Raw genomic sequence first — 27924 nt, forward strand, 5'->3', positions numbered from 1 at the left:
TCCTATTCTCAGCCTCCTCCAAGATGTCCCTAACTCCCAAGACTTGATCAGGTGCATTTTTCATTGGTCCGCTCCCTTATCCACCCTGAATTTATCCCATGGCCAGCGTACTGACATGACCTAGTCACTGGCCTTCATCCCTTCCCCACTGTAGTGTTGATTAGGATTTTTGGTTTAGCATATACCAGGCACGGAGCTTAGTGCTTTATGTTTATTATCTCACTGAGGTCTCATAACTATCCTATGAAATAAGTATTAGTACTGATGAGGAAACTGAAGCTCAGAGAGGGTGAATGATTTGCCTAGGGTTATACAAATACAGGCAGAAGAGCTGGGATCTGAACCCAGGCCCATCTGACTCCAAACCCTTTGCAGTCAGTCAATTTTAAGTTTCTAAGGGCTTACAACGTGCACGGTGAAGGCACACAGGAAATACTCAATAATATTTTGACCCAGATCGTAAGCCTCTGTAGGGAGAGAATCTTAACCCATAAATGCTTGGACCCGTAGCACAATCTCCCAGCAGAGGCTGAGTTAACATGTTGAGACCAGAGTACAACCTCCTTGAGAGCAAGAACCCTGCATCTAGCATCTCGAGTGTGTCCCCGTGCACCAATTTCTCAATAAATGACTTTTTTTTTTTTTTTTTTGAGGCGGAGTTTTGCACTTGTCACCCAGGCTGGAGTGCAATGGCATGATCTTGGCTCACTGCAACCTCCACCTCCTGGGTTCAAGCGATTCTCCTGCCTCAGCCTCCCAAGTAGCTGGGATTACAGGCGCCCACCACCATGCCCAGCTGATTTTTGTATTTTTAGTAGAGATGGGGTTTCACCATGTTGGCCAGGCTGGCCGTGAACTCCTGATCTCAGGTGATCCACCCCTCAGCCTCCCAAAGTGCTGGGATTATAGACATGAGACACGATGTCTGGTGATGCTGTGTTTTCTATCACACAATCTCTGCATTTTAGAGATATTTATTTATTTATTTATTGAGATGGAGTCTTGCTCTGTTGCCAGGCTGGAGTGCAGTGGCGTGATCTTGGCTCACTGCAACCTCCACCTCCCGGGCTCAAGCAGTTCTCCTGCCTCAGCCTCCTGGGTAGCTGGGACTACAGGTACCTGCCACCATGCTTGGCTAATTTTTGTATTTTTAGTAGAGGCGTGGTTTCATTATGTTGGCCAGGATGGGCTCGATCTCTTGAGCTTGTGATCCGCCCACCTCGGCCTCCCAGAGTGCTGGGATTACAGGTGTGAGCCACTGCACCCGGCCGAGATGTTTCATTTCTTGTCACACTTTGGCTCCTTTCTACTCCTAAATGAGGAGAGGATAAGGCCTACAGAGGAGCCCAAGACAACAGCTGAAGCTGCTTTTTGATGAGACGTACAGGAAACACCAACCATCTAAATAAACGTCCTCTTTATTTTACCAAATATAATTTATCAGTTAAGTTGACATTTGTCAATTCAGTTATAGTAACTATAAATAATTCTCTTAAGACACAGTTCTGTAACTTTTTAAGGATACGAGAGTAAACCAATATTGCTCCTTGCAGCCAGGCCAAAAATACATGCAGTTGGTACAATCGGGGAAAATAAATGAATCTTCCATGAAAGTCACCTTCATTTTCTTTCCCTCTCACCCTCCAGTCCTCCTCTGCTCACACACTCAGGGCCTGGGGCATGCCTATCCGTCTGCTTTTTAAGCAAAGGAGGTCACTCCAGAGTCTTCTGGGACTACCTGGCCAAATTCCAGAGATGAGGAAGGGGCGAGTGACTGGGGCAGGGGTGGCTGGAGATCACAGGGACACAGCCTGAGGGGCAGAGGAGCTGGTTTCGGTGCCTGTACAAGAAGAATCTGTGTGCAAGTGTTTTTTGAAGTGGAGGAAAAGATGAAAAAAGTCCAGAGGGAGGAGGAAAAACAAGCCCAGGCTGGTGTTAATGAACTCTGTTGGATACAACTCCAACTAGATAACCTCTAAAATTCCTTCCAATTCTACGGTTCTATGATTCCAGAAGGAAGCCTGGAGGTCTGGGTAGAAATGGAGAGAGAGAAAATATAGTCTCTGGAGGTCTAGGGCAAGTTCCTGGGATAAGGTGTGGTCTTGGTAGAAACAGGATCATTGCCTAAGCCTTCCCTTGGAGGTGGGCCCTTGAGGCTACAGATGGAAGGGTTTCTGTGGAAGCTTCTGAGAGAGAAGTTAGAAAAAGCCTACATCCAAATCCCCAGATCTGTACATGTGTGACTGCAGATGGAGGCTCCAGCTTTCTCCCAATTCTGTGCTAGGCAGAGAAAAGTAGAAACAACCAGTTGATGTTCACCCTGCTAGTTCTAAATCTTTTGGGTGCTTGGTGAGGAGAGATGGAGGGAAGGGAATGTGAGGAAGGGTCGTTTAGGGAAATAAACACTGGTTGACCAATGGGGCTGGTGGCTCTAGCTGTGGTCAGCATTGCACAGAGTTGGGGTCTAGTAAGGAGAAAGAGGCAGAAGAATCTGGCTTGAAGTAGATGCAAATACTTACAACGAGGAAACTTTCTCTGCCAGATTGAAAGGGGCACATGGCCTTTGTAACCTGGAGAATGAGGTGAGGTTAGAGCTGTGTTTCCCTTACCACTGGCTTGTCAGTGCCTGGTACAGTACCTAACACATAGTAGGCACTCAATAAATACTGCTTAAAGAATGTTTCAGACCATGCTTGCCTGCAGGAGAGCTCATCTTGCAGAGGCTGCATATTTGCTGAATGAGCGAATGAATGATTGGTGAATGTTTGTGGGCAGAAGCCAAGAAAGAGGAAAACTGACTTCTATGGCATGACAGAATGAGTAATTTTAGGAAGTGACAGGGTCCAAGGTGATCAAGTGATTATGTTCTCAGGAGAAACGGCAGCAATGAGACACCCGTGGTTGTCCTCAACCTCCAAACAATTCTCCACATACCCATGACCTGTCCCTAATCTCAAAACCCAACCTGGCAAGCTCTGGGGAAGGTAGTGCTTAGACAATTTCAGATGAAGGTTGAAGAGAGACAAAGAATCAGTCCTCTGGGCCCAGGGAGAATGTGGATTTTGGGGAACCTATAGGTGGACATGGGTCAACAGAGAGAAGAGTCCACTGTTCCATTTTTTCCTGAATATGACAATCAACTGGAAATGATCAGAGGGAGGGGTTGTTGATGTTGATCAGGTAAATGAACAAGAGGCATGTGCACACATTGAAAAGTCAGTCCACCTTACTCTTTCTGAGTGGGAGGGCTTAGGTCCAGAGGGCAAGAGAATAGAGCTGGGATCAAGGGGCCTGGAGCAGCTGTCTCCCGTCCAGAGCTTTGAAGCTGGTCCACTTCTACAAAAGTATGTCTGTGTTTGGGAGTGTTACTTATTCTTCTGTCCCTCTGTTCAACCAAAAATAAAACAAAACAGATAAAAAAGAAAACAAAACCAAAAACCCAGAGCCCACTCACAAAGGGTTTCTCATTAGGGCCAAGACAGGTTGCTAAAGCCAAACCCCATGTCCCCAGATTCCAGACAAAACTCCCTTGCCCCAGTCCACATCACCTGGAGGCACCCACCATGAAATTGCACTTGGTGATTGTCTCAAAAACCTACTTGTACTGCTTATCTCAGGCCGTCTGTCTTTCCTGGATTCTTGCTATACAAACTTGGCTCAATGTATAAAAATTCCCATTGAAAATAATGAGAATTTGGTATCAAAGTGAAGTCCTAGAAAGAGGTGGGAGTGTAGGGTGGAGTACGGACAGGGAAACAAAAGAAAAATTTCAAATAGAAAGTGCAGAGGGATGGGGAAAAGGTTGAGTGACCAAGCTAGTCCCCGACATCCGTGTCTCGGTCCCCTATGAGCCAGAGGACATGGAAGCTGAGTGCTAGGAGCCCAGTGCCAAGCAGGTCCCCCAGAGCAGTCAAGTATGGGATGGAGAAGTTGTCCGGGTCCAGGCCCCGGCCCCACATCCAGTGCACCATCCAGTCTGCGATGTACAGGAGAATCAGCACCTGGGAAGACAAAAAGGGCCCAGCCTATAGCCATCCCCTCTCTCCAGGGGGAGCCAGAGGCCACATGATCAGACCCATTCAGTGCCTCACAAGGCTTGGATGGCCACAGTCCTTACTTTTTATCTTCCTCTCTCCACTCCAGCAACCTCTCTGTGTTCCTCCACCCAACAATTACCACCTTGAGCAGACAACAGGCACAATGAGAGCTCTTTAGAAAGGAAGATGCTGCTACGGCCCAGGGTCACCCACATCAGCGTTATATTCTGCTCCCAAGTTTACCAAACGAGGAGCTTCCTGACCTAGATCCTACCTGTTGCAGGAACTCAGCCCTCTTGCCTCTAACTCTGGGTCACCTTATTCTGGGGTCACTCCAATTCCTGCCATGTTGGCCTTTCCAGGAGCCTGGCAGGGGGCTGGCTGTTGGAGTCAGCTTTTCCTGAAGGGATATCTTCTCTGGGCAGAGTGGTATAAGGACAGTATTTGAAGCTGCTGCTGGCAGTTGTCTAAGTAACAGACGATCATCCCAAGCTGGCTTCCTCCTGACCCTTTTCATTCTGTTGTTGTGGCTTTCCATTCCATTTCCTCTCCATTCTCTGGGCTCAAAGAACGCAAGTTTATTTTAACATTAGTCCTAATAAAGGTGAATTGTGAATAAGTCACCTCAATGTTAATATAAAGCAGACACTGCATACCAATTCAAAACACATTTGACATGATCTGCGGCTTTGATTTGTATCTGTGCTCTTGCTTACCTTCTATTCATACAGAGAATTAAGAATGACTCAGACCAGAATCTTGCCAGTGGGCCCAGGACCAGCAGCATCAACAACAGCTGGGCGCTTGTTAGAAATGCAGAATCTCTGGACCTCCTGAGTCAGAGTCCGCATTTAACAAGATTCACACGTGCTTTTAAGTTGGCGATGCCTTTGATCTAGAATACCATGGTGGGGCAGGCCTGAATCTCCTAGAATCTGCACAGTGCCTGACATTTGGGCTCCCCTAAATGACTGCATCTGCGTGAGAATGAAACAGTTTCTGATGGTTAAGCTCCAATACAGTCAGTCATCTGGGAGGTTTTACCCCTGACTATACTGTGTAAATACTGTGGTATGAAAATTCTGCCCTAAGGGATCCAGATGCGGGAACCACAGCCCTTAAGGGATCCGGAAGCCAGAAGTGATATCTATCTTTAGGCAATCTTGGTTGCTCTCCTGTCCTCTCTCTCTTTTTTTAAAATTTTAGGCTCTGCCTGAGAGAATCCCGCCCTCTCTTCAAGGAAGCCAGAGGTGACTCTTCACATTCTCGCCTGCCCTGCACACAGCTGTCTTGTGATACCACGGCCTCGGCTCCCCTGCCCTCCGTAACTTCACACCCTTTCCAGCAGCTGCAGAAGGGTCCCAAATACAGAGCATGGCCAGGAGGCCTTTGGGACGTGCCCTAGGAAGGGAATGGTAGCAGCTGTCCTCACATTCCAGCCTCGCAAGCAGGCCCCAGGACACACGGCTGGGAGGAGGTGGCAAAGGGATCAATAAGAGCCTTTACAGGGGATCAAGTGTCACGCTCTGGCCCTCCACAGATCTAGAGAGGAGAGCAGAGGCAAGAGTGTCTCCCAGGGTATTCATCATGAGTGATGGCACCGAGGCTCATCCTTTCCAATCCAGGCCAAGAGATGAGCTGAAAACCTCCACCACAGACCCTTGGCATATCCACCCCCACCTTCCCACCACGTGCTGCACTGGAACCCAGTAGCAATGGAATGCGACAGCTTGGCTAACTGCTGCAGGGCAACAGCATATGGCTGATTCTCAGCCCCGCCCCTGCCAAGATGTCCGAACACAACCTTTCTAAAGCTGGGGGTGAGGGGGCTGGAGGGACAGGTGTTAATCAATACACCGGCGAAATAAAATTATGGTCTGTGTATCATAGAATATGATGGAGCTGTAAGAAAATCAGGGTGTTGTCAGGGTGTTGTTCTCTTTATGTACTGATATGGAACGATCTCAAAGATAAACTTAAGTGAAAAATGCAGGGTGCAGACTGTGTACAGTATACCACATGTGTGTAAAAAAGAGGAGGGAAATAAGAAAAATATACGTTTACTTTTATAAATACAGAATAGGTTTGAAGGACACACAACAAAGGGATAATACTGATGGTCTGTGAAGGAGAAAAACAGACGGCTGTGAAGAAGAGGACAGAAAAGAAGACTTTTCACTGAGGTTTCACTATGAACCCTAAAACATTTTTGACCTATGTGACTGTTCAAAAATCAAACTTACAAAAATTTAAAAGGTAATAATAAGGGTGGACCTAGCTGTAAAGGGATAGCATAAGGGAGCCTTGTGGTGATGAAACAGTTTTCTGTGTTTTGGTTATAGTGGTGGCCACACAAATCTCCACTTGTGATAAAAACTGCATAGAACACACACACACACACACACACACACACACACACGAGTGCATGTAAAACCAGTGTGATCTGAATAAGCACTGTGGATCGCATCAATGCTAATTTCCTGATTTTGATACTGTCCTAAAGTTACGCAAAATGTTATTTTCCCATGGGGAGAAATTGGGTAATGGTATATGGGATTTCTGAACCTTTTTTTGAGAACTTCTTACACATCTGTAATGATTTCAAAATAAAAAGCTTTTACAATGTAATAATACAAGAAGGGAGAAAGTGTCACGGTATCATGGAATGGCAACTGTCACGGTATCATGGAATGGCAATTGTCACGGTATCATGGAATGGCAACTGTCACGGTATCATGGAATGGCAATTGTCAATGGTATCATGGAATGGCAATTGTCATGGTATCATGGAATGGCAAGGCTAGACAGGATCCGACAGATTATCTAGTACAGTGGTTTTGACAGTTTTTCAAGCTATGGGACCCTTTATGCAAATGAATTTCTCAGAAAGACTAGCATGCAAAACAGAGCCACATGGAACTCTGCGGCCAGTGGGGGTGGCACGCAAATCGCACATGCTCAGCATCCTACAACCACCTGCATGAAAACTACCACCCCCGGTCCATTCCTCTCAATTTACAAAGGTATTGCTGAGGATCAGAGAACTAAAAGAACAAGGTAAAAGTCACACAGCATGTTGGTGACTCTACTGGAACTACCATCTGTTCTCCTGCACCTTTGTCCGGTGTTTATCAGCTGCCCCGACACAGAGAAATAGGAGGTTGAGTGTCTAAGAGGCCAAGTCTGGCCTCCTCTCCCACCCCTGCAGGGCATCCTGGTTCCTTCCCATGCCCCTGCTCTTGCCACTTTGTACCTGGAGCAGTGCAGCTGTCATATAGAAGATGATGAAGATGAGTGTGAGGGTGGTGTGCCCGCCCTGCATACAGCTGATGGTGTAGAGGAACACCAGGTGTCCTGGGACCACGAGGAGGAAGAGGACCCGGGCTGAGCGAGAATTCACATCTGGAATTGGGGAAAAGAGGGTGTAAAGAGGAGGGGAGGAGAAGACCTGGCCCCAGAAGGTCTTTCAAAGTCAGGAGGGACTGCACCATATCCCAGGGCAACAGACAGATGAATGTCTCTACTTCTCCATCCTGTGGTCTCCAACCCCCAGGGTGCTCTAGGAAAAGACAGCCCTCCTGCCTGGGCTCTGCCCTTCAGAACAGCTGGCACAGCCCAGCAGAGAAGGAGAACCTGTGGATCTGGGCCCCAGCTGTCTCTTAAGTGAAGCTCATCAACAGTAGGCCCACTCCCCCCAGGGCTGGGAGCCTGGGAATCTGCCGTTACCAGGGCTGAAGAAGGTGGTACAAGGACTGGGACAGCGGCGAGGAGCTTGCTCAGAGTTCTCTCCTGGCATTCCATTCATGTGCAGGAAGGTGGAGATGCGGCTGGCCTGCACTGCCACCAGATTGCCCCCAACACCTGCAGAGACAGATATGGGCTTAGACACAGATACAGGTCAGGGGGAGGAGTGGGAACAAAATGATCTTCTCATTCTTTGTGTTTTATCTATAGAGGCACTGTCCTCTGTCTTAATTTAGGGTCTATGTGGGCATCACCCATTCACCAGTCCCCAAAAGAAGAGTAAGACACTAAGAAGGCAGACAAAGACCCCTGCTTCCAGGGCATCTTCCAGCCTCCCTCATCCTCCCCTCTATGGAGATGCAGCAGTTCCATGTTCCCCTGGCAAAGCTGTGACAGTGCTGGAAAGGATACGTGCAGATCTGCAGACTCAAGAGAGCCTGACTTCTCCACCAGTGCAGCATGGGCACCTGCCTTCCTACACAGCTGAGGGGATGAAGCCCTGCCTTGCCTCACCCGCTCTCCAACACTCTGAGCAGACCCAGGTACCCTATGGTCATATGCTGGCTCTGGTAACCAGTTTCAAGGATCAGGTTTGAGCTCCAAACTCTGGAAACTGGTAACTCCACCAGGACCTGTGCCGATTTCTCTGTTACCCTCACATCCCAACCTGGTCCCCGCTCTTCTCGGTCTTGCTCTGAGCTCTGGGAGACTGGTCTCCATGGACTGCATCACCCAGTCTCCCTTGCCGGCTGCTTCCACTGTGTGTGTTCGGTGGGAGGCAACAGCAGGCGACCAGAGGGCAGGTGGAGAGAGAGATCAGGTATGTCTTTCCCAATCCCTCCCTGCTTTTCAGCATTGGCTTCCCCACACTGGGGGCAAAGACAGAGCTTTCACTGGGCTCCTATAATGCTGTTCCCTCCTTACTATGGTTTGAATATAGTTTGTCCCCATCAAAACTCATGTTGAGGCTTGGTCCCCAAATGTGGTGGTGGGAGGTGATGCCTTTAAGATTGAATAGGTTATTAAGACGGACTAATGTCTTTCTTGGGAAAGGTATAGTTCCCATGAGAGTGGGTTGTCATAAAGCGAGGTTTGCTTCTCTTGTTTTGCCCATTTTGCACATGCTCAGTTTTCCTTCTGTTTCTCCATTTGGATGTCTGGATGCAGCATGAGGCCCTCACGAGAAGCAGCTGCCCAATCTTGAACTTCCCAGCTTCCAGAACTGGAAGCCAAATAAACCTCTTTTCTTTATAAATTAGCCAGTTTCAAGTATTCTGTTCTAGCAACAGATAATGGACTAAGATACTCCCCTTGACCCTTTAGGACTAGAGGCTTCCCATTGCTGCTAATCTCTGGGTGCCTCAACATCCCTTATCTGTCCTTTTACTCTGCTCCCACCTCTGTAAGCAGTCCCTTCATTAAGGTCTTGAAACATCTGAGCGAGATTCTCTTGTCTACTGGAACCCTGACTGATACAGAAACCAACCCCTTAAGGCCTCTTCTCCTGTCCCTTTCCTTCCCCCAGCCCTGCCCTCCGAAAGCTGATGCCCAGACCTCACCATTAATCACAGGCGTGAAGACAGCCATTCCCGCAAAGTTGGGGTCTGAGACAGTCTTGTCCAAGATGAGGCCTCCCACACTATAGAGACATAAAGACAAAATGACGCAAAGACCACTGAAGGGTTCTGCCTTAGTCTCTGGGATGAGAGGTCCAGGCCCACCTATCATTGGAGATGAAGGGAAGCACCGTGGCTCTCAGGAGTTCCTCATCGTCCAGTCCTTTCCTCCCTTGACAGGATTAGGTGCTGCTCATAACATTCTGACTGGGCAGTGACTCCAGAACAAGCTGGTGGTACTGGGTCAGGCAACCACCTCCTGTACCTGCCCTCTAAGTTGGCTGGAGGAGCAGCCTGTGGAACTATCTGCCGCTGAGGACCTCAGTTGTTCTGCCCACTCAGCATTTACTTCCCTTTCTGGTGATAGCTCTGGGCTCCTCCTCAGGGAACCACCTCTCTCAAGCTCAGTGACTGTGGCTCAGGTGACAATGCCTCAGTGATGGCTAGGCTCCACGTCCATCCAATCAGAGGATTGCAGCCCCGAGGCCACGCTGGCTGGTTTGGAGAGAATCATGTCACCAGATGAGAAGCAGTGGAACTCTATACTGGGACTTTGTGGCACTGGTGGGAGAAAGACTCTCTCTTCCCACTGGAATTGGTAGGAATAAGAAAAGCATAAACCTGGGCTGCAGGCCATGACAGAGAAGAGCAGAGCGGAGAGTCACAGAGTACTGGGGCCCTGATCTTAGGTATGTCCCTGAATTCAGCTGTGCCTTTTTGGTTCTCCAGGCCAATACATTCTGCCTTGGAATGAAACCCAGTTCAGATGGTTTCTGTCATTTTCAACAGAAGGACATGTGACTGATACACTAATGAACACATTTCTAGGGTCTGACCCCCACCCCCTCTCTCCAGGGTTTAAAAAGAAGTCTGTGGCAGGGTGGGAGTGGGGTAGGAGTGGGGTAGGAGTGGATACTCAGGGCTCCAGCCTACCTGCTGATGGCCATGGCAATGATAACAGGCTCCCAGCCCGAGTACAACACCTCCCTCGTGGCTGGGCTTCGTCGGGCCAGCACCACCCAGACAGGCAGCAGGGCCACAAAGAAAGCACACACCAGTGGGTAGATGTATCGCCAGTGATCTGAGAGGGCAGAGGTGAGAGGGAGATAAGCACTGTGGTTCCCTACTCCAAGTTTCTCCCTGGCTTAGCCTGAAAATGTCCCAACAGATCAATAGCAAGACTACACTAAATGCCAGTAAACACACTACCCCATTTGATCTTCACTGGCAGCTCAGGAGGTAGGTGGTACCAGCCTTTTTCATTTTATGGATGGGGAAACCAAGGTAGAGAGCTAGCCAGGCACTGAACCAATTAGGGACAGAGACCAGAGGACAGACACTCTCGGTCTCTTGATCGGATCCCAGAAATCACCATCTCCCACCCGTTTCTTCATTTTGCAAGCAGATCCCAGCCTCTTGTTCCTTTCCTTTACTCTTGCCACCTCATCCCTCCAAGAGAAGTAAGAATATGCATGACCAAACAGGAATATACTTCTGATACTTTTCCCCGACCCTGATGCCTGCTTGCATTTGAGATCAGTACTTAGCTTCACATCTCTAAGATCAGGAATTATTACAACCTGTGTTCAAACCAAATAGTTTAAGAACACAGAAGAAACTCTTGCACATTTCCAAACTACTACCATCTCTCCCAACCCCACCCAGGACTCCACCCGAGCCACACTCTTGGTGGCTCACTCAGTTCCAGGTAGAGTCCCCAGCTGATGCCTGAGAGCAGCGCCAAGGTGATGAGGTCGCCCAGGCTGGCAGCAATGGGTGTGGCCACGTTGTCTGGGTTGATCCCAATCTTGCGAGAGCCAATGATGACTCCAATCATGATCATACCTGGTGAGGAAGTGGGAGGGGCAGGCAGGGTGAGAAGAGATAAAGGAGTCTCAACAAACAAAAAGACAGAGTGGAGTGCCAGGTGCAGCCAACACCTCTGGGGTGGCACTCCTTGCTCCTCTACGCCCTCCCTTCCTTACCCAGTACCAGGGAGGCAATGAAGGCTGTGGCCACGCTGCTAGCACAGAGCAGGAAGGCGTGCGGAATACTGAAGTGGCCATCAGGGATCCAGCCAAAGACGACAGCTGCGATGGACGCCAGGAAGCCCACCACCGTGGCCTGCACCTAGGGACAGGAGTGGTAACTTGGAAAGCCCTGAGAGCAGTGGGCTTCCTAAGCTGAGGTCATGAGCATCTGGGCAGACCTCTTCCTGGATGGCAGTAGCCCCAGGAGGCAGGCTGGACTGCACTGTCCAGTCCTCCCAGGCTGGAAGGATGTCTTTATTTATTTAGGTTCACACCAGACACTAGTACTGGGCAGTGCACTCTGCAGGAGCCCAGAACGTGTTATTGGCTGAAGGAGTGTGCCTCTGGGGATGGGAGTGAGGTTCAACAGAGTCGGAGCCTTCCACCCAGAGTCAAGGCCTGGGCCTCAAGGGGGAAGGCTCCCGGTCTGAACCTGTGTGGTCTCAGGGGGAGATGGAACAGCAGTGGCACAGGACATCTCGTCACTCCTGAGTCTGCTCATATTGCCAGGATCTGCTGGGACTCAAAGGCACCTGCACCACCGGAAACTGAGAACTGGAATGGGTGATGCTGGGCTCTCCTCATCTTGGGCATTTTCTTGGGTAACCTAGTTATCTCCTAGAGCTACTCTGGGGGAAGCCAGCTCAGTGGGATACTGGAGACTTACTCAGGAGCCTGCTGGGGCTGACCTAAGCCTTTCAGAGATTCCTGACTAAGGGGAAGCTTAGCCCACCCTCTCTGGTCCCTGCCTTCTTACCTGGATGAGGGCCATGTTCCCAGTGATCATCCGCCAGAGCTCCTTGGGTGTGTCCATGTGTCCGATGTTGGCCTGAGAGAGGGAGGGCAAGGAGCTGGAGCTCCAGGCTGGAAAAGGCCTGAAGTTCCATCCATTAGGCTCCTGCCTAGATCATGAGGCAGTACATGTGGCCTAAGACTCTGAGAGCAGGACCTGACAGTCCTGGAAAGGTGAAGCAGGATCAGAGAAACTGAGGCAAGAGGGAAGGAGCTAAAGCTGAGCTCCTGCAGCTGGGTAGGGGATGGGAGGGGGGTCCCCTAGGCAGTCGCCTCTCTTCCTCTCAGGACACCAGCTGAGCAGAGGCAAATTCCATTCTTTGCCCTGCTTATCTGGGCAGCCCACTCCTGCATGGGTCAGAACAACCCAGTCCCTGACTCTGAAGCCAGCCTGCTATCCCAAGGAAGGAAAGGTCAGCTGCTGGTGCAGGACTGAGGCTCCAAGAGTATTCGGGAAGGAGAGGGGGGCATGGGCCAGAAGTTGGGTAGGGCAAGTCAGGGTGGGTTAAGTTGGATGCCACTTCTCTCTTTCACCTTCTCTAGACTCTTGGCTGTGCAGGGACATCCCAGGCCTCCTGAGTTTTATCATCTCCCACCTCCAACCCAGGGCCCTATATCTGTTCAGGCCCGGAATGTCATGGCTCAAGACTGCGGGAGGTAGGAGTGACGAGCAGTTCCTCTCTGTCTGTTCCCTTAAAGAAGAGCAAGCTGCCATGGGTAAAGGGAATGGGAGGGCCGGGGGACTGGGGGTGCTGGGAGGGCCTGGCTCTGCTCCTGCCCAGCTGCAAAGCAGGGCTGGAGATCAGAGGAGGCCCCCATCTGTGCGGGTGGAGGAACCAGCATGATGCCTGCCTGTCAAAGCTGCACAAACAGTCACGAGGTGGTTGAGAGGTAGGGGGTGGGGCAGGAGTCCAGGGGTGGCTGGGACATCCAGAAACCAAGCCTGGGAACCACTTTGGGCAGGGAGCCCCTGCCCAGGAGCAGGACACCCAGCCTGGGATCTCCCTACACCTGCCCAGCCAGGCCCTCCCTTCCCACCCCAGTCCCACACTCCAGGACTGGGTAGTGGAGAAGGGCCCATAGCCCTCTCCCAGTCTCTGGCTCTGTGCTGCCCAGAGTCCTCTCTGTGCCCCGCTCCTCCCAGCCAGGACACTCACTGCAGTGGAAAGCCTTGATGCCAGGGTCATTTCCAGGTTCCCTTTGAGCCCCAGTAGCGCAGGCACTAGGATGAAGACCTCTGTCACCTTCTGGAAGACTTCCCAGTGCTACAAGGTGAAAACAGAACCCAGGAATTTCAGTGCCCCAAAGGGTGGGCATTGAGGTTCAACAGGTAGTCTGAGATCAGGGGTTCGAGGAGGAAATAGAATCAGCAGGGAGTGAGCACGCTAGCCACCTTTCCTCCAAGAACCCTGGAACGAAACCAAGCCCATGGTTCTTCAAACAACACAACCCCCCTTCCTGCTACCCAGAACCAGGGAGATGGAGAGGGTCTCTGCCGGTTGGGAGACTCTCAGTCTGGCACTACCTCCTCTGTCTGCTTTCCTGGAGGTGGGTGGGGAAGGGTAATGGGGACCCACACAGCTGAGCTGCCCTGGGCTGCCTGCCACCCTAGAAATCCTTTGCAATCCCCCCTCAAATTGCAATCCCTGGCCCCTTTGCTTTCAGTCCAGTTTCTCTGTTGTCTCAGCTGTGGAGAGTTGGGCTCCACGGGGCTGGGGCCGAGGCTGGGGAGATTAGAGAGTTTGTTTGGTTTCTATCTCCAAGGGCTTTGGGCCTCAGCCACAGCAACTCTCCTTCTGAACAGGCTCTGAATTAAGATTGTGGCCCCCAAACCTCTGAATGCTGGCCTGTAAGAGGCTTTTTATTCCTCTGTGCACTGCCTTACCCCACATACCTTCCTCAGTCTCTCAGTTAGGAGAAGCAAGTGTACTCCTGTAGGAAGCGCCCTGGACGGGAGTCAGGAGACCTGAGTTCTAGTCCCAAGACAATCAATCCTGGCTCTCCTACCAGTCTTTGGTTAACATCTATTAAGGACTGATTATGTGCTAGGCTAAGTGATCTCCATGTATTTCTCTTTTAATTATCTTAACAACCCAATAAGGTAGGGGCTATTTTATTCTTATTTTGTGAATGAGGAAACTGGGGTCCAGAGTGTATTCTACTAGTTAGTGCTAAGAAGACTGCAGGAGCCAGGACTGGCTATTTGAAAGCTACTTTACTTGCAACTGAAACTGAGGACTTGCAAAAAAGGTTAGGATTGTGTCTTCCTTCCTGGCCCTAACCGGGTAGGTGGTTTCCTTTATTTGTTTTAAGAATGGAAAGCCTCCAGGTTTGGAGAGGGAGGAAGAGGCAGGCCAGGTGGATATATGTGGGTTGGTATGGGTATCATGGCTGGGAGGCCAAGGACTATGTTGGGCAAGGGCACTGGACCGAGAGCCTTGGGTCTCCGACAGGAGACAGCAGGGACGGGCCTCCTGCTTACTCCCCAATATGCCTCCTCACGTAGACCAGCTGGACACCTTAGACAAGTTACAAGGGCCTCAAGCTCTTGAAAAATGTTCAATTCAGGGACCAGTCAGATGGTCTCTCAAGGCATTTCCAACACCCACACTCTGTCGTGAAAGATGAGCAGTGGCCGGTTGCGGTGGCTCACGCCTATAATCCCAGCACCTTGGGAGGCCAAGGCGTGTGGATCACTTGAGGTCAGGAGTTGGAGACCAGCCTGGCAAACATGGTGAAACCCTGTTTTTACTAAAAATACAAAAATTAGCCGAGAGTGGTGCGCACACCTATAATCCCAGCTACTTTAAAGGCTGAGGCAGGAGAATCGCTTGAACCTGGGAGGCAGAGGTTGCAGTGAGCCGAGACTGTGCCACTGCACTCCAGCCTGGGTGACAGAGCAAGACTCTGTCTCAAGAGAAAAAAAAAGCATGTGGAGATTGGAACCCTTGTGCACTCTTGGTGGGACTATAAAATGGTGCAACTGCTATGAAAAACAGTATGGTGGTTCCTCAAAAAATTAAAAATAAAACTACCACATGATCCAGCAATCCTACTTCTGGATATTTATCCAAAAGAATAGAAAGCAAGGTCTTGAAGATATACTAGTATGCCCATGTTCATTGTAGCACTATATGCAATAACCAAGAGGTGGAAGCAACCCAAATGTCCATCAAGGAATGAACGAATACACAAAATATGCAAAGTGTGGTACATACATACCATGGAATATTTCTCAGCCTTAAAAAGGAAGGATATCCTGTCATATGCCATAACATGGATGAACCTTGAGGACATTACTCTAGTCATAAAAAACATTGTATGATTCCACTCATCTGAGGTATCCAAAGTAGTCAACTTCTTTTTTTTGAGACACAGTCTCACTCTGTGGCCCAGGCTGGAGTGCAATGGCGCAATCACGGCTTCAGGCTCCAGCCATCCTCCCATCTCAGTCTCTTGGGTAGCTGGGACTACAGGTATGCACCACCACACCTGGCTAATTTTTATATTTTTTGTAGAGACAGGGGTTTCACTATATTGCCCAGGCTGGTCTCGAACTCCTGGGCTCAAAGGATCCTCTCGCCTAGACCTCCAAAGTGTTGGGACTACAGGTATGAGGCACCGTGCCCAGCCTAAGTAGTCAAATTCATAGAGGCAGAAAGAAAAATGGTGGAAACAAGGGGCTGGGGTAGCAGGGAAAAGAGTGAGTCTTTAATAGGTATAGAGCTTCAGCTGGGGAAGATGAGAAGTTCTGGAGATCTGTTGTACAACGAGGTGAATATACTTAGTACTATTGAACAGCACACTTAAAAAGGGTTAAGACAGTAAATTTTATGTTACATATTTTTTACCACAATAACCAAAAAGCAAGGCTATCAGAGCGGGTGGGGCTAGGGCTTGAGACCAGGAGAAGCTGAGTACTGGGTGGCCCTATAAGGCAAGAACCTCTCTTTTCTTGTCAGAGCTCTCTCTGTGTGGATGGGGTGGGAGGCCTCACAGGACCCTGGGGAAGGGCTCATTTCAATGGGGCTGGAGCATACGCTTGCCTGCGCTCCTGGTCTGGCGAAGACCTGGGACTCTCCTTAGGGAAGCCCCACCATAAGGACTAACAATGGGGAGGAGACAGCCCCCCATCTCAACAACAGTTACTGGGCTTCCAGGCAGCCACAGGATGAGCCAGCCCCCTCCAAACACTGAAGGGAGGTAAATCCCTTCCCACCCTCAGACCCCCCAGAGTGAAGGCAGCCCCAGTGAGCTCCATCTGCCCTGGAGCAACTTGGGGACTATTACTCTTGAACACGGCTGGTACATACCACTGAGGCTCCAGCTCCCTGCAGTCCGGCCTTGCTCTGCTTCGCCTCCTGCTTCCTCCCAAACCAGCTCCAGAGAGGGGAAAAATCCCCCTTTTCTCCCCTTCCTTGTGGGCTTTCAAAGCTCCTCTCAGAGCACAGCCTCAGATCTCATCTTCACCCCAAAACACTGGCTCCACCCTGCTGCCAAGCTGCCAGCTCCATGAAAATCTCACTTCTGCAGGTAGGTATATTTTTTAATGTATATGTACTCGTAGAAAGAAAAAACCCAGAAGACGACTCCACATGTATGCAAGCAATGTTTTCTGAGCTGTTTGTAACTAATATTGCTTGCTTTTACTATTATTTAACAAAAAATGTATAAAGCTCAGCTAAGTTCCTCTGGTTGCTACCATAAGCACCCCCAAATCTCTCCACCTCCCAGCACAATGCACTCTCTCCTTATAGCTATAGGAGGACCTACAAAGTACGGAGTTTTAGGAGCATGGGATGAGAGACAGACAGGCAATGAGAGGGAGCAGTCACAGTAAGAGCCCCTGTGCAAAAGTCTTCCTGACTCTTACAGAATATAGCCTGGAACCTCACACTACCTGACCCTGGGCCAGCAAAGCCCCGAGTTGGCACTTGGGTCACAGAAGCCAATTCCTGCACACATACTTTCTTCATCCACAAACCCTCTCAAAGTTGCAGCTCAGGCAGAAAGCCTCTGACACATGGGCACGCATAGGACTCTGGGAAGAGATGCTGGAGGCTGGAGATGTGGAACCAGCCCAGGAATCAGGGTGGCCCTGAGGTTAGGAGTAGGCAGGATGTGGCAGGGGCAGACAGTAAGTAGCTCTTCTTCCTCCTTTGGCCAAATTCAGCCCCATCCTGTTCATCCAGGCTGGGAGTATCTGCCCCTGAAGTCACACCCGTCCGCCAAGCAGCCACCCACGCCTTCCTGCTCTGACGGGGATGAAAAAGGGCACGTTCCGGGAAGTGCTGCCCTGCTTGGGGGTGAGGGGAACATCTAAATTTTAACTGCTTCTCAGAAATGCAGCCCCTCATCTCTTTCCTTCTCTAACCTTGGGGTGAGGGGCTCATGGATCCCTGGTATTCTGGAGGTGAGGGAAGAGACTGCCTCCCCCATAGCCAAAACAAATCCTGAGGCACAGCAATCGCAAGTCTCGATCCTTGGTGGTCCTGCCAGTACCTCTTCCTTGCCCTTCCAATGCGCCTCTTCCATCCCTCACCTACTCCAAGCTCATACACTGACCCCGAACTGCCTTCAAGGGTTCTGGCCTGAGCCACCTCAGGAGGGTAGCAGCAGGGAAGAAAGTCAGAGCCAGGAATCAAGACATTAAGAAGACTTAAATTCCCAGATACAAGCTTTAGGCTCCAGGCTGTGGGAGAATCGGCTCCTGTGGGAGAAGCTGGGTTGGAGCTGATCTTTTAGGGTAAGGACTGGGTCAGATGAGATTGCAGTAACCCCAGGCTTCACCTGTCTGAGGCTCTTCCAAGAGGCATCCTCTAGGTGTCCAGGAAAGGGCTTTAGGGCAACACCTGGATATACGGTGCGGTACAAAGCAGGAGGAAAGCAAATGGGTCCCTGACAGCAGGCAGGGGACAGAGATGGGAAAAGCAGAAGGGGTAGTCAAGTGAAGCAAGTATGAGTGTCCCGCCTAGGGATGCTGCGACCACAGGAGCAGGCCAGGTCCAGGAGGAATACTTCATTCCCACTCTACTTCCCCAAGGCCACGCTTGCCATCCACTTTCATTGCTGTAGACTTCTGTATACACAGCAGAGTCTGCTTTGTTCGAGATCCTTAGCAGGTGAGTAGTGAGCTAAAATAAGGACCCATCTTAATCGAGCTGGGAATTAAAGTGCAGATGGGCACACTACTTCCTGCCACCCCATCCCTCACAAAGGCTGACAGATAAAGGGAGTGAGACGTCCGGAGCAGCCTAGGACCAAACTGGGCAGATGGGCACAAGGCTCCTGCAGTGAGGAGGCTCCCATATCCCAACCCCCTTCAGAAGCCAACACCAGGCCCCAGCCTGCTTCCCTTCCAGATGCTGCAGGAACTTTCAGCCATGGTTGGGAAGTTAGAGCAGATGGACGTCCATTTATTCTTTTCCTACTTTGGGCCAGTACCAGCCCCTTAATTCACTGCAGATGCTGCTGTGCACATTTACCAGAGGGCAGATAAGAGGAGGAGAGAAATGAGCCTTCTAGGAAGAGAGTGGGTTTTCTTTTTCTTTTAAATTAAAATTACAATTTAATTTTTTTTTTGCATCACGTTGGTGAAAGAGAAAGCAAGTTTTCTGTAGCAGCAAGGAAAGATGGGGGCCCTGGACCAAGGAGACATCTGAACCATGGCCAACACGGACTCCTGCTCAGTTGCTCCAAGACACTGGGGACACTCCATAGCCAGCTTCTCCAGATGGCCCCAGGGTCTTGGGGCACTTTCTGCCTGCCTCGGCCTCCCGAAGTGCTGGGATTACAGGCATGAGCCACTGCACTTGGCCCCTTCTCCGAGTTTTTAACCAACTGGTGAACCATGGCCATGGTGAAGGCCACAGGGGTTAGTGGTGTGGGCTCTGGGGTCAGATGACCAGGGACAAGTTACCTAATCCCTCTAAGCTACAGGTTCCCTACCTACAAAATGGAGATGATTATGGATCCTACCTCATGGGCCTTCAGAAGAGCCCCCCAAATGCTTCCCCACTACCATTATTATTATCCAGAAAATAAGACAACCCTCTTCAGTTCACGTCTGGACGTTGGTTCTGCACCCCTTTGTAGGTATCAAACCAGAATGCAAAAACTTCAAGAATGAGAACTGAGACCACAGGAAAAGAATAGAAGAGGTGGAGAAAAATGTTACCCTAGTCTCTTTCTCCTCCTCCTACTGTCCCAGTCACTGCCCTAGGGGGAGGAACAGCCACTAGGGGGAGGAACCCAAAGCTCCAGCCTGGCTTCCCAACCTCCATGCAGGAATAATCTTCAAGGTAACAGGTTTGGGGAAAGGGGAGGCAGTGCAAGGCACTTCGGCATGACTTAAACATCATTCTCATGAGCAATCAACGGTTCAGGGTTCCCCTGAAGGGCTCAAGTCAAAGTACTCCATGTGCACACACTATCAAGAACCAACCATCTTCAGTCTCCCGGGACACAGGCATGGCGAGACCTACCAGCAGGACTCTATATCGCTATGGTCTGTAGGGTTGGCTTGGCACAGGGAAGGTGACGCTAAGCTTCGTGTCCTTCTGGGAGATATCATAGTCAGGGAACACTGGGGGTCCCAAAAAGCAAAAGCCAGATCTCCTTCTGCCTCAGTATTAATATTTCTCTGAGTACCTAGGACAGAGGCCAGCATTTAGCAGGAATTTGTTTTTTTTTTTTTTGAGACGGAGTCTCACGCTGTTGCCCAGGCTGGAGTGCAGTGGCGCGATCTCGGCTCACTGCAAGCTCCGCCTCCCGGGTTCCCGCCATTCTCCTGCCTCAGCCTCCTGAGTAGCTGGGACTACAGGCGCCCGCCACCGTGCCCAGCTAATTTTTTGTATTTTTAGTAGAGACGGGGTTTCACTGTGGTCTCGATCTCCTGACCTTGTGATCCGCCCGCCTCGGCCTCCCAAAGTGCTGGGATTACAGGCTTGAGCCACCGCGCCCGGCCTTTAGCAGGAATTTGATACACATTGCTGAATTACTTAGATAAACCCAGCACCTTCAAAAAGTTTGGTGTGCCACACTGTGCCTAAAAGACTTTCATCGAAAAACAAAACTTTATCTCTTGGACCTGGAGGTTCTTTATAAGTCCTGACTCACAATAAATTAACATAGCACGTCTCTGGCTCTTAGCTTCCAGGTCCCTCCGACTCTCATACTTCATTCTACCCAATGTCCTCAAAAAGAACCCTCTTTGCCCAGGGCAGGTTCAGAATGACAGGTAAGGAGCAAAGAGGAGAGACAGTTCTGCCCAGGCCTAGTTACATTTTGTCCCCATTTACAGCAGATAATTAGTGCTTTTGGGTCTTGTTACACCAAATCTCCGAATCATGCATCAGACAGCAAGTGTCCACCCCCCCTCCCCAAGGGGATTATGCCAAGGTTACAGGAAGATAAGCAAAGCAAAATGCCTTCAAGAGCCTTCCCACTTAATTTGAGACCCTCTTGGCAGCTGAACAAATTCCTGCCCAGTAGGGGGATGGAGGAGAGGCTTGAAACTGAGCTTTCTATTATGGGTATCCTTGAAACCACAAATGCAGGGGAGAAAAGGCATAAAGAGGAGACCCTTGTAAATGTCTCCTACTGAGCTGGTCTCGGCAGGAATGCTTGGGAGAGATGGCAAGCAACGACCCTGTTCCATCTCTCCTCTCCCAAGCCTGAGCTCTGGAGCCAATTCTGTTTCTATTTAGCAATACTGCCCTGACTGCCTCCCCGGGGCTACTCGGCTTCCTTGAGGTTTCTGTAGGAAGGAACTAGACTAAGAAGAAACCAAGGACATGATCCAAAGGGAAACAGTATTCTAGGAAGCAGCAGCCACTTCTGACAGGGAGGTAGAGAGGAAGTTAAAAGTTTCCCAGCAGGCAAAGGTGGCCCTGGGCTCACAGTCAAGAGCTGCCCTACTCAGGTCCTACCTGCACGATGTCCAACACCATGCCAGCAGCCACGGTCCCAAAGCCTGCCAGAAGGAATGGAAACAGCACTTGCAGCCCAATGGAAAAGGAGGTCTCCTTGAGTGGGGAGGGTGGCGCAGGGCCACGGTCTGTGCTGACGTCGTCACTTTCGTTGCTCTGGCTCCCGTTCTCCAGCAGGGCGTCCTCCTCCCGAACCCCCTTGGCGTTGGCCCGAGACTCAATCACCACCTCTACCCCAGCCCCATCAGGCCCCAGGAACTCTGAGGTCCCAGCCAAGGGCTCTCTCCCTGGGCCATCTGAAGAGCAGGGAGAGGCAGAAGGGCCAGTCCCGTTCAGTTGGTGGACGTCCTTCGGCTCTGGCTTAGAGGACATGACAGGCAGGGAGGAGGGGAAGGGAGAACTTTCCTCTCTTCTTTTTGCTTTCTCTCTCCTTCTCTAACTTGGGAAAGAACTTAGTCTTGGGGTGAACCCAGGCTTGGGCGCCGCGGGACCTCTTCCCACGGCTCTCCACTCCTACCAGGCACTGCAAAAACTGATCCACCAACAGGCAGCCCCATCAAGCACTGAAGCCGCAAGCTGGGCAGAAACAAGAAACTCCTCACCAGACAGCCACTAGGGGTGCAGATGCCTGACTCCAACCCACCAGCTCTGTGCTTGAAGAAAATGTATCTGTCCTCTTATCTTCTTTGGTTCTCAGCAGCAGGCTCCTGGGAGTAGGGGGCATCCAGAGTAGAAGAGCTCAACCAAAGTCTGGGGCGCCCTCTGAAGGGGCCCCTCCTCCTTGAAAAGCAGCTTGAGTTCAAATCTTTCAGAACACAGTGCCGGCCTGGGACTGTGGCTTCTTCCCACTGCTTTGGCTGGGCTCTGTCAGCTTCCCACAGCTCCTTAGGCTCTGCTGGTCCCAGTGCAGCATCTGCTGTCTTTTCCTTCTCTTCCAGAAACTTCCTCTCTTCCTGGGAAGAGCTAATACCTCTTCAAATCCCTGGTCCTTAAAGTCACAAGAATCAGTGTGGAACACCTTATGTGGGAAGGAGAAAGAAAAGAAAAAGAACATTACGTTACAGCAAAGGACAGCTCCTACTGGGAGAATTTCCCCCCAAGGCAGTTAGGAGTTCGTCATATAGTTATAGAGTTTGCTATTTGCCTCCCTTTTTTCGCAAAAATTACTTAGTCCTGCACTGCTCCATCTGGAGGCTCAGCAGGAGCTATCCCTGCCATCCTCCCCACCAGCAACCCTCCTGGGGGATCACCACCATGGTCACCAGCAACGAGATGTGACCAGCCTGGGATTGGGAAGATGCCATGCAAGTGCCCTCTGCATTGTTTCCTCAGCAACTGGGGGTGGGTAGGTATGTCCTCAGCAAGACCCCTTCTTGAATGCCCCTCCATTATTTAAGTGGGGTTCAGTTATAAATTCAGTCACAAACTCCCTGCCACAAGCCACCCCTGTATAAAGTGACTGCTTATCATCACAAGACAGCAACAGAAAGACAGTCACACAGGGCAAAGAAACAGGGAGAAACTGATTGCTGCGTGAAGTCCCCCAGACCCCAGAACGCTCTAGCTTCTGAGAAAACAAAACAAAGCTAGGAGGACTCCCTGGGCAGTGGGGCAAGCCTGCCAGACCAAGGCCAAGAGCCAGAGGCCTACCCACTCCTGCCCTTGAGAGTCAACAGTGTTACAAAGAGCTCAGACAGCTGACTCGGATCCAGGCCTCTGTCTCTCCCCCTCTCCCCCTGCTCTTGGCCCTGTGAGCTTGTCAGATAGGACAACGGAGTTATCTCAGTTAGAAGGGACAGAGCATAAAATGATTGCTTATTACCCACGCATTTCAGTTAATTAGGCTCCTCCTGTTCCCCAGGGTTACTGAGAGTTGGATATAGTGGAATTCTTAGAAACAAAAACAAAAAAACAAAAGTAGCAATAAAAAAAAAAACCCCAAACAAAAACCAAAGCACCCTAAGCCAATATGCACTTGCTCCAAATGCATCTCTTTAGCTGTAATGGCTCCACTTCTCTTTGCCTAAAGGAATCCCCAGGCTTCCTAATTCCTCATGGACTCTCATCCTATTCCATTTCACCAGAAGAACTCTTATTCGTAAAAAATAAATTTAAAGAGAGTTCCACCAGGTAAGAGGAACAGGTCCTTAAGTATTCCAAACACACACAATTAGTCAACTTCAGTTTAGGAAAGGCGGTATCAAACCCCAGGAACTGGCCAGGAGAACTGTTTCCTCTATCAATTCAGTCACCCATCAGGGCTCCCTTTTTCAATCTCCTTAAACACAGTACTGTGGTTCTTTCAAACTCCCTCACCAGAGATCCAGGAGGAAACCTCTGAGTCCTAGGGCCCCTATGCCAGAAAAGTTTCTGAGTCCGCTAAAAGCTGACACCCCCGCCTCCCTCTTGTGTTCCTGGCAGGCCACTGAACCTGAGAGGGGGCTCGCAGGAGGGGAAGCCAGTCCTCCCTCACCACTCCCCCAGTAAAGAGACTTCAGATGGGCCTAAGGCCCTGGGACGAAAGAAGCAAAAGTGAACCAGGACGCCCTATCCCCTCCTCCCAGGCGGGGACAAAAAAGACCCATTTTAGTATCCCCAACCCCGAGGAGGGAGAGAAAGTAACTGGGTGGCCTCCTCAGTCTCTCCACCACTCAGATTCAGCAAATGCGCTGCGCGCCAGGACTCCCGCCCTCAACCACCCCCTCCCCGCCCCAGGACCCCACAGGACTGACCTGCCTCTCGCTTGGGAGGAAGGGGGGCGCCTGGCGAGTGGCAACGGGGCCCGTGGTCTCGGGGGGTGCAGGGTACCCCCTCTTCTCATCACTCCTCCTCGGCAGTCCTCCTTGGCCCCCGGCGTGCCCCCCCCACACCCCCAGCCAAGGCGAGCGTCCAGCCGCGACACCCGGCTGGCTACATTTCGCTTCTGCGTTACAGCGAGGCCGCCGCTCCGCTTCCACGCGTGGGAGGTGACCGGGGAGGGCAGGATACACCGCTTCAGGCCCGGCGGGGGGGCACGCGGACGGGGGACCGGGGGGCCGAGCTCACTCGCCCCCAATCGCTTCTTGCCCGCGGACTTGGGCCCAACTGGTTGGCTGCCGGTGGCAAACGTGATCTGGGGCAGACTGGGTGGCAACCCCCCTCCATCAAAAATAGATTCTCGGATGGACAACAGCAGCAGCCAATCAGGGACTGGGGAGGGGGCGGGATCACCCTCGGCCCGGCCCCTTTCCTTCGCTTGCTGCCCTGGAGGCGGGGCGCCGGGGAAACGCAGTCAGAGTAGTGACGGGAACCGGGAGCCGGCTCTACGCGCCTGGAGCGAGCGGGTCCCAGCGCCCATCCGCCTGGGGTCCGGTTGACCCGCTGCCCGAGCTCACTGCGTGGTGCTACCGCCCCCGGGTCCGCTGCGCCGCGCCGGAGCCCCAGCGGCCTTTGAGAGGCGTGTGCGACAGTGCGCGTCCTCTCCTGCCGCTGGATGTTTCCTTGGAGCCTCTGGGCTTCGGGAAGACCGGCAAACGTCCCTGTGGAGCCAGCCAGCCAGCCACCTCTGACCCTGGGCTCAAGCAGCCATCCGCGTGCTCCCTCCTCCCGCTCGGTACCCGGACAGAACAGTCCCTACCTTACTCTTGGACACAGCTCCTCTCCCGCCAGCTCGTCATTCAGCTCCCTCCAGATTCCGCGTTCCTTGAGCAAATGGCTCACCCCTGACGAATCCGGCCTTAAAAAAGTCCCAGCCTCGAAAGGGGTGGAGACTGGTGGGCGGGAGGGAAAGGAGGTCAGACTCACGGCTGGGGTCGCACACGTATCACCTGAGGTAGGAGGGAGGGGAGCCTCACTTCCTCTGACCCACTGAGCCTGGTGGCAGCGTGCGGAGAGATGTCTCCATCCCGCGCTAAATGAAATCCAACTTTCCCTGACGCACCTTGTGGGATCAAAGAGGGGTGTTCCCATGCTCACCTTTCGCCACTTCCTCCCTGGGGTATCTCCATCTCTCCAACACAAACTCAATGCCAGTTCTCTTTGGGATGTTTTTGTGCAGGGGGTGTGACCTCCCCCATAAAGGAACTCCCACCCCCAAGTTTTCCCCTCTTGTCAGTGGAACCTGTGACCAACGGTTCCTTCCTGTCCTTTTCCTCCCTGAAAAGTGGCCCGGGGGCATTCGAACATGGCTCTAGACCCCTGAATAGGGTTTGGAACAAAGATGTGCCTGGGGAGAGGAGAACGCAGTGCTGTGTATGAAACTTTGGGCACGTGCACACAAGAGCACACACAGCAACTTGAGCAGGTCATTCCTTTTGATAAGGATGACAAATACACATACCAAACCCTGTTCCCCTCACCCACGCCAAACCAGTACCCCCAGGATGATTCCGGATCAGCTCTGGAGTATTTGCATCAAGGGCCTGCAGACTCACAGGACCTACTAGAGCAAAATATCAGTGTCTCAGACCCCAGTTTTGGCCTCAAATACTGGGTTTCTCTGCCTGGAGAAGTAGCTGATAGTCTGGGAAATGCTGGGCCTTGTCCAGAAAGATGAGGTTTGTGAATACGGGGTGTGGGGCTGGATGGGGAATTAAGGCTGATATATCTGGAGAAACTTCAGTTGGGCTGGAGGCAACTTCTGCCCTGTTGTATTCAACAGTTCCCTCCCCTCCACTACCCCATTTAATCTTGCCACAGCTCAGCTACCGGTGTATAAATCCTTGATCTCTCTCCTATTTCCTTTCTACCTTCCATGTTTTCACTTACTTGAAAACAGTTTCCCTCTCCTGTGTGTATTTTTTTTTTAATTGAAATATACCAGGCATTTAGGAAAGGAACACGAAACCTAAGTGTACAGGTCAACAAATGATGACACAGTGAACATCCCCCTATGACCACCATCCAGATCTAGAATGAGATCATTATTGGCATCCCAGATACCCTCCTTCTATCTGCTCCTGGTGACTATGCCATATTCCTTCTCAAAAGTAACGTTTACTAACACTACAGGTTGGTTTTGCTTGCTTCTGAACTTTATATAAATGGAACCATTCAGTAGGTATTATTTTGTGTCTGACTTCTCTCACTAAATACTATGTTTGTGAAACTCATCAAAAATATTGTGGTAGCAGTAGCTTATTTGTTTTCATTGCCGTACGGTGTGCCATTAAATAAATATACCACAATTTATCTGTTATTCTGTTGATGGACATTTGGGTTGTTCCTACTTTGGGGTTGTTATGAATAAGGCTGTGATAATGTTTTTGTTCATGTCCTTTGGTACACTTACGTTCATATTTATACTAGATATATACCTAGGAGTAGAATTACTGGGTCATAAAAGGATAGGCATATTTTTAACTTTAGCAAATGCGACTAAACAATTTTTTCGAAGTGCTCATATTAATTTACACTCCTGCCAGCAGCGTCTTAGTGTTCCAGTTGCTCTATATTCTCATTAACACTTGATATTGTCAATCTAGAAAAATTAAAAAATTTAGCCATTCTGGTGGGTGTATAGTGGTATTGCAATTTAAATTTACTTTGTCCTGATAACCAATGAAGTTGACCACCTTTCCATACATTTATTTGACCCTTGGATATCTGTTCAAGTATTATGTCCATTTTCTATTATTCTATTCCTTCTGTCCTACTACTTTTTTTTTTTTTTTTTTTTTTTTTTTTTTTTTTTTTTTTTGAGATGGCATCTCGCTCTGTCGCCCAGGCTGGAACCTCTTGGGTTCATGTGATTCTTCTGCCTCAGTCTCCCGAGTAGCTGGGACTACAGGCACATGCCATCATGACTGGCTAATTTTTGTATTTTTGATAGAGACAGGGTTTCACCATGTTGGCCAGGCTGGTCTCTAACCCCTGACCTCAAGTGATCCGCCTGCCTTGGCCTCCCAAAGTGCTGGGATTACAGGTGTGAACCACTGAGCCTGGCCCTGTCTTATTACTTTGTAGGAGTTCTTCATGAATATCAGATATGAGTCCTTTGTTGGTTATAGGTATTGCAAATATTTCTATAGTAAATAAATATAAAAGCCCTTGGTTTTGGTGTCTTCTGAAGTATCAGGGCCACTGGAACAAGAATATAATCTCTATATCTATTTCGATCACTAGTGTAAACCCAGCTCCTGGCACATAGTAGGTACTTAATAAATACGTTGAATGAATGATGGATGAGGTGGATAAGACTGAGGTAGGTACCTTGCTCTATGTTGTGCTGATCCCTAGAGTCAAACACCAAGAGGGCCTGGGGGAAGCCGATTTCCTCTGGTTTAGCCAGCTGTGACCTTGGAAAGAGGAAGACATCCTGGCCCTTCTCTACTGAAAGAGCAGAAATAGCTACAGTCGGTGAAATGACGAACACAGATGTAGGGAGCAGAGGTCACAGATGAAAAGACAGGAACTACCAGCAAGTAGCAGGCCAGCCAGATACTTCAGAAGGAGAGACTCAGTTGGGGGTGTCAAAAAGATAGTGAGGGTCTCTAAGCATCACTGTGGACCTTTGTATGACAAGAACTTCCAAAGGTCGTGTGGACTCTCTCTTGCCTCAAGACATGCCCAATCTTAGAGCTGGTTGGCCAAGTGAGCTCTTCCACGCCTAGAAACACATTTCTTTCTCCAAAGGAGGTCCCCTGAAACTTTGGTTGGAGGGTCTTATTCCTATCCCCCATTGGGCAACTCTTTTTTCAAAATCAGCTTAACTTCCTCATGGCCTGTAATGTCCATCCTGAATATGGAAGACCACTGAGTCAGCCTCTTCTCCATGCACTGTTTTCATAGGCCTGTT

At 50.4% G+C, this 27924-nt stretch overlaps 1 protein-coding gene across 2 annotated transcripts; it reads right to left on the bottom strand.

Annotated features, from left to right (window-relative positions):
• Positions 1 to 1400: 1400 nt before the first annotated feature.
• On the bottom strand, positions 1401 to 24863 carry LOC105484828 (solute carrier family 41 member 1). Of its 2 annotated transcripts, none has more exons than XM_011746868.2 (11): positions 24766 to 24863; positions 21150 to 22167; positions 13377 to 13484; positions 12185 to 12256; positions 11383 to 11527; positions 11096 to 11242; positions 10331 to 10478; positions 9341 to 9420; positions 7764 to 7898; positions 7291 to 7439; positions 1401 to 4001 (listed from the first exon to the last, which is right to left on the bottom strand). In XM_011746868.2, the coding sequence occupies exons 2-11, from the start codon at positions 21519 to 21521 to the stop codon at positions 3816 to 3818; spliced, it is 1542 nt and encodes a 513-aa protein (XP_011745170.1). In that variant the 5' UTR covers positions 21522 to 22167; positions 24766 to 24863; the 3' UTR covers positions 1401 to 3815. The 2 variants fall into 2 exon arrangements, with proteins under 2 accessions (XP_011745170.1, XP_011745169.1); XM_011746867.2 differs by lacking the exon at positions 24766 to 24863 and adding an exon at positions 23882 to 24274.
• Positions 24864 to 27924: the final 3061 nt, after the last annotated feature.

The sequence above is a fragment of the Macaca nemestrina genome, chromosome 1 (assembly GCF_043159975.1).
Source record: "Macaca nemestrina isolate mMacNem1 chromosome 1, mMacNem.hap1, whole genome shotgun sequence".
NCBI lineage: Eukaryota > Metazoa > Chordata > Mammalia > Primates > Cercopithecidae > Macaca > Macaca nemestrina.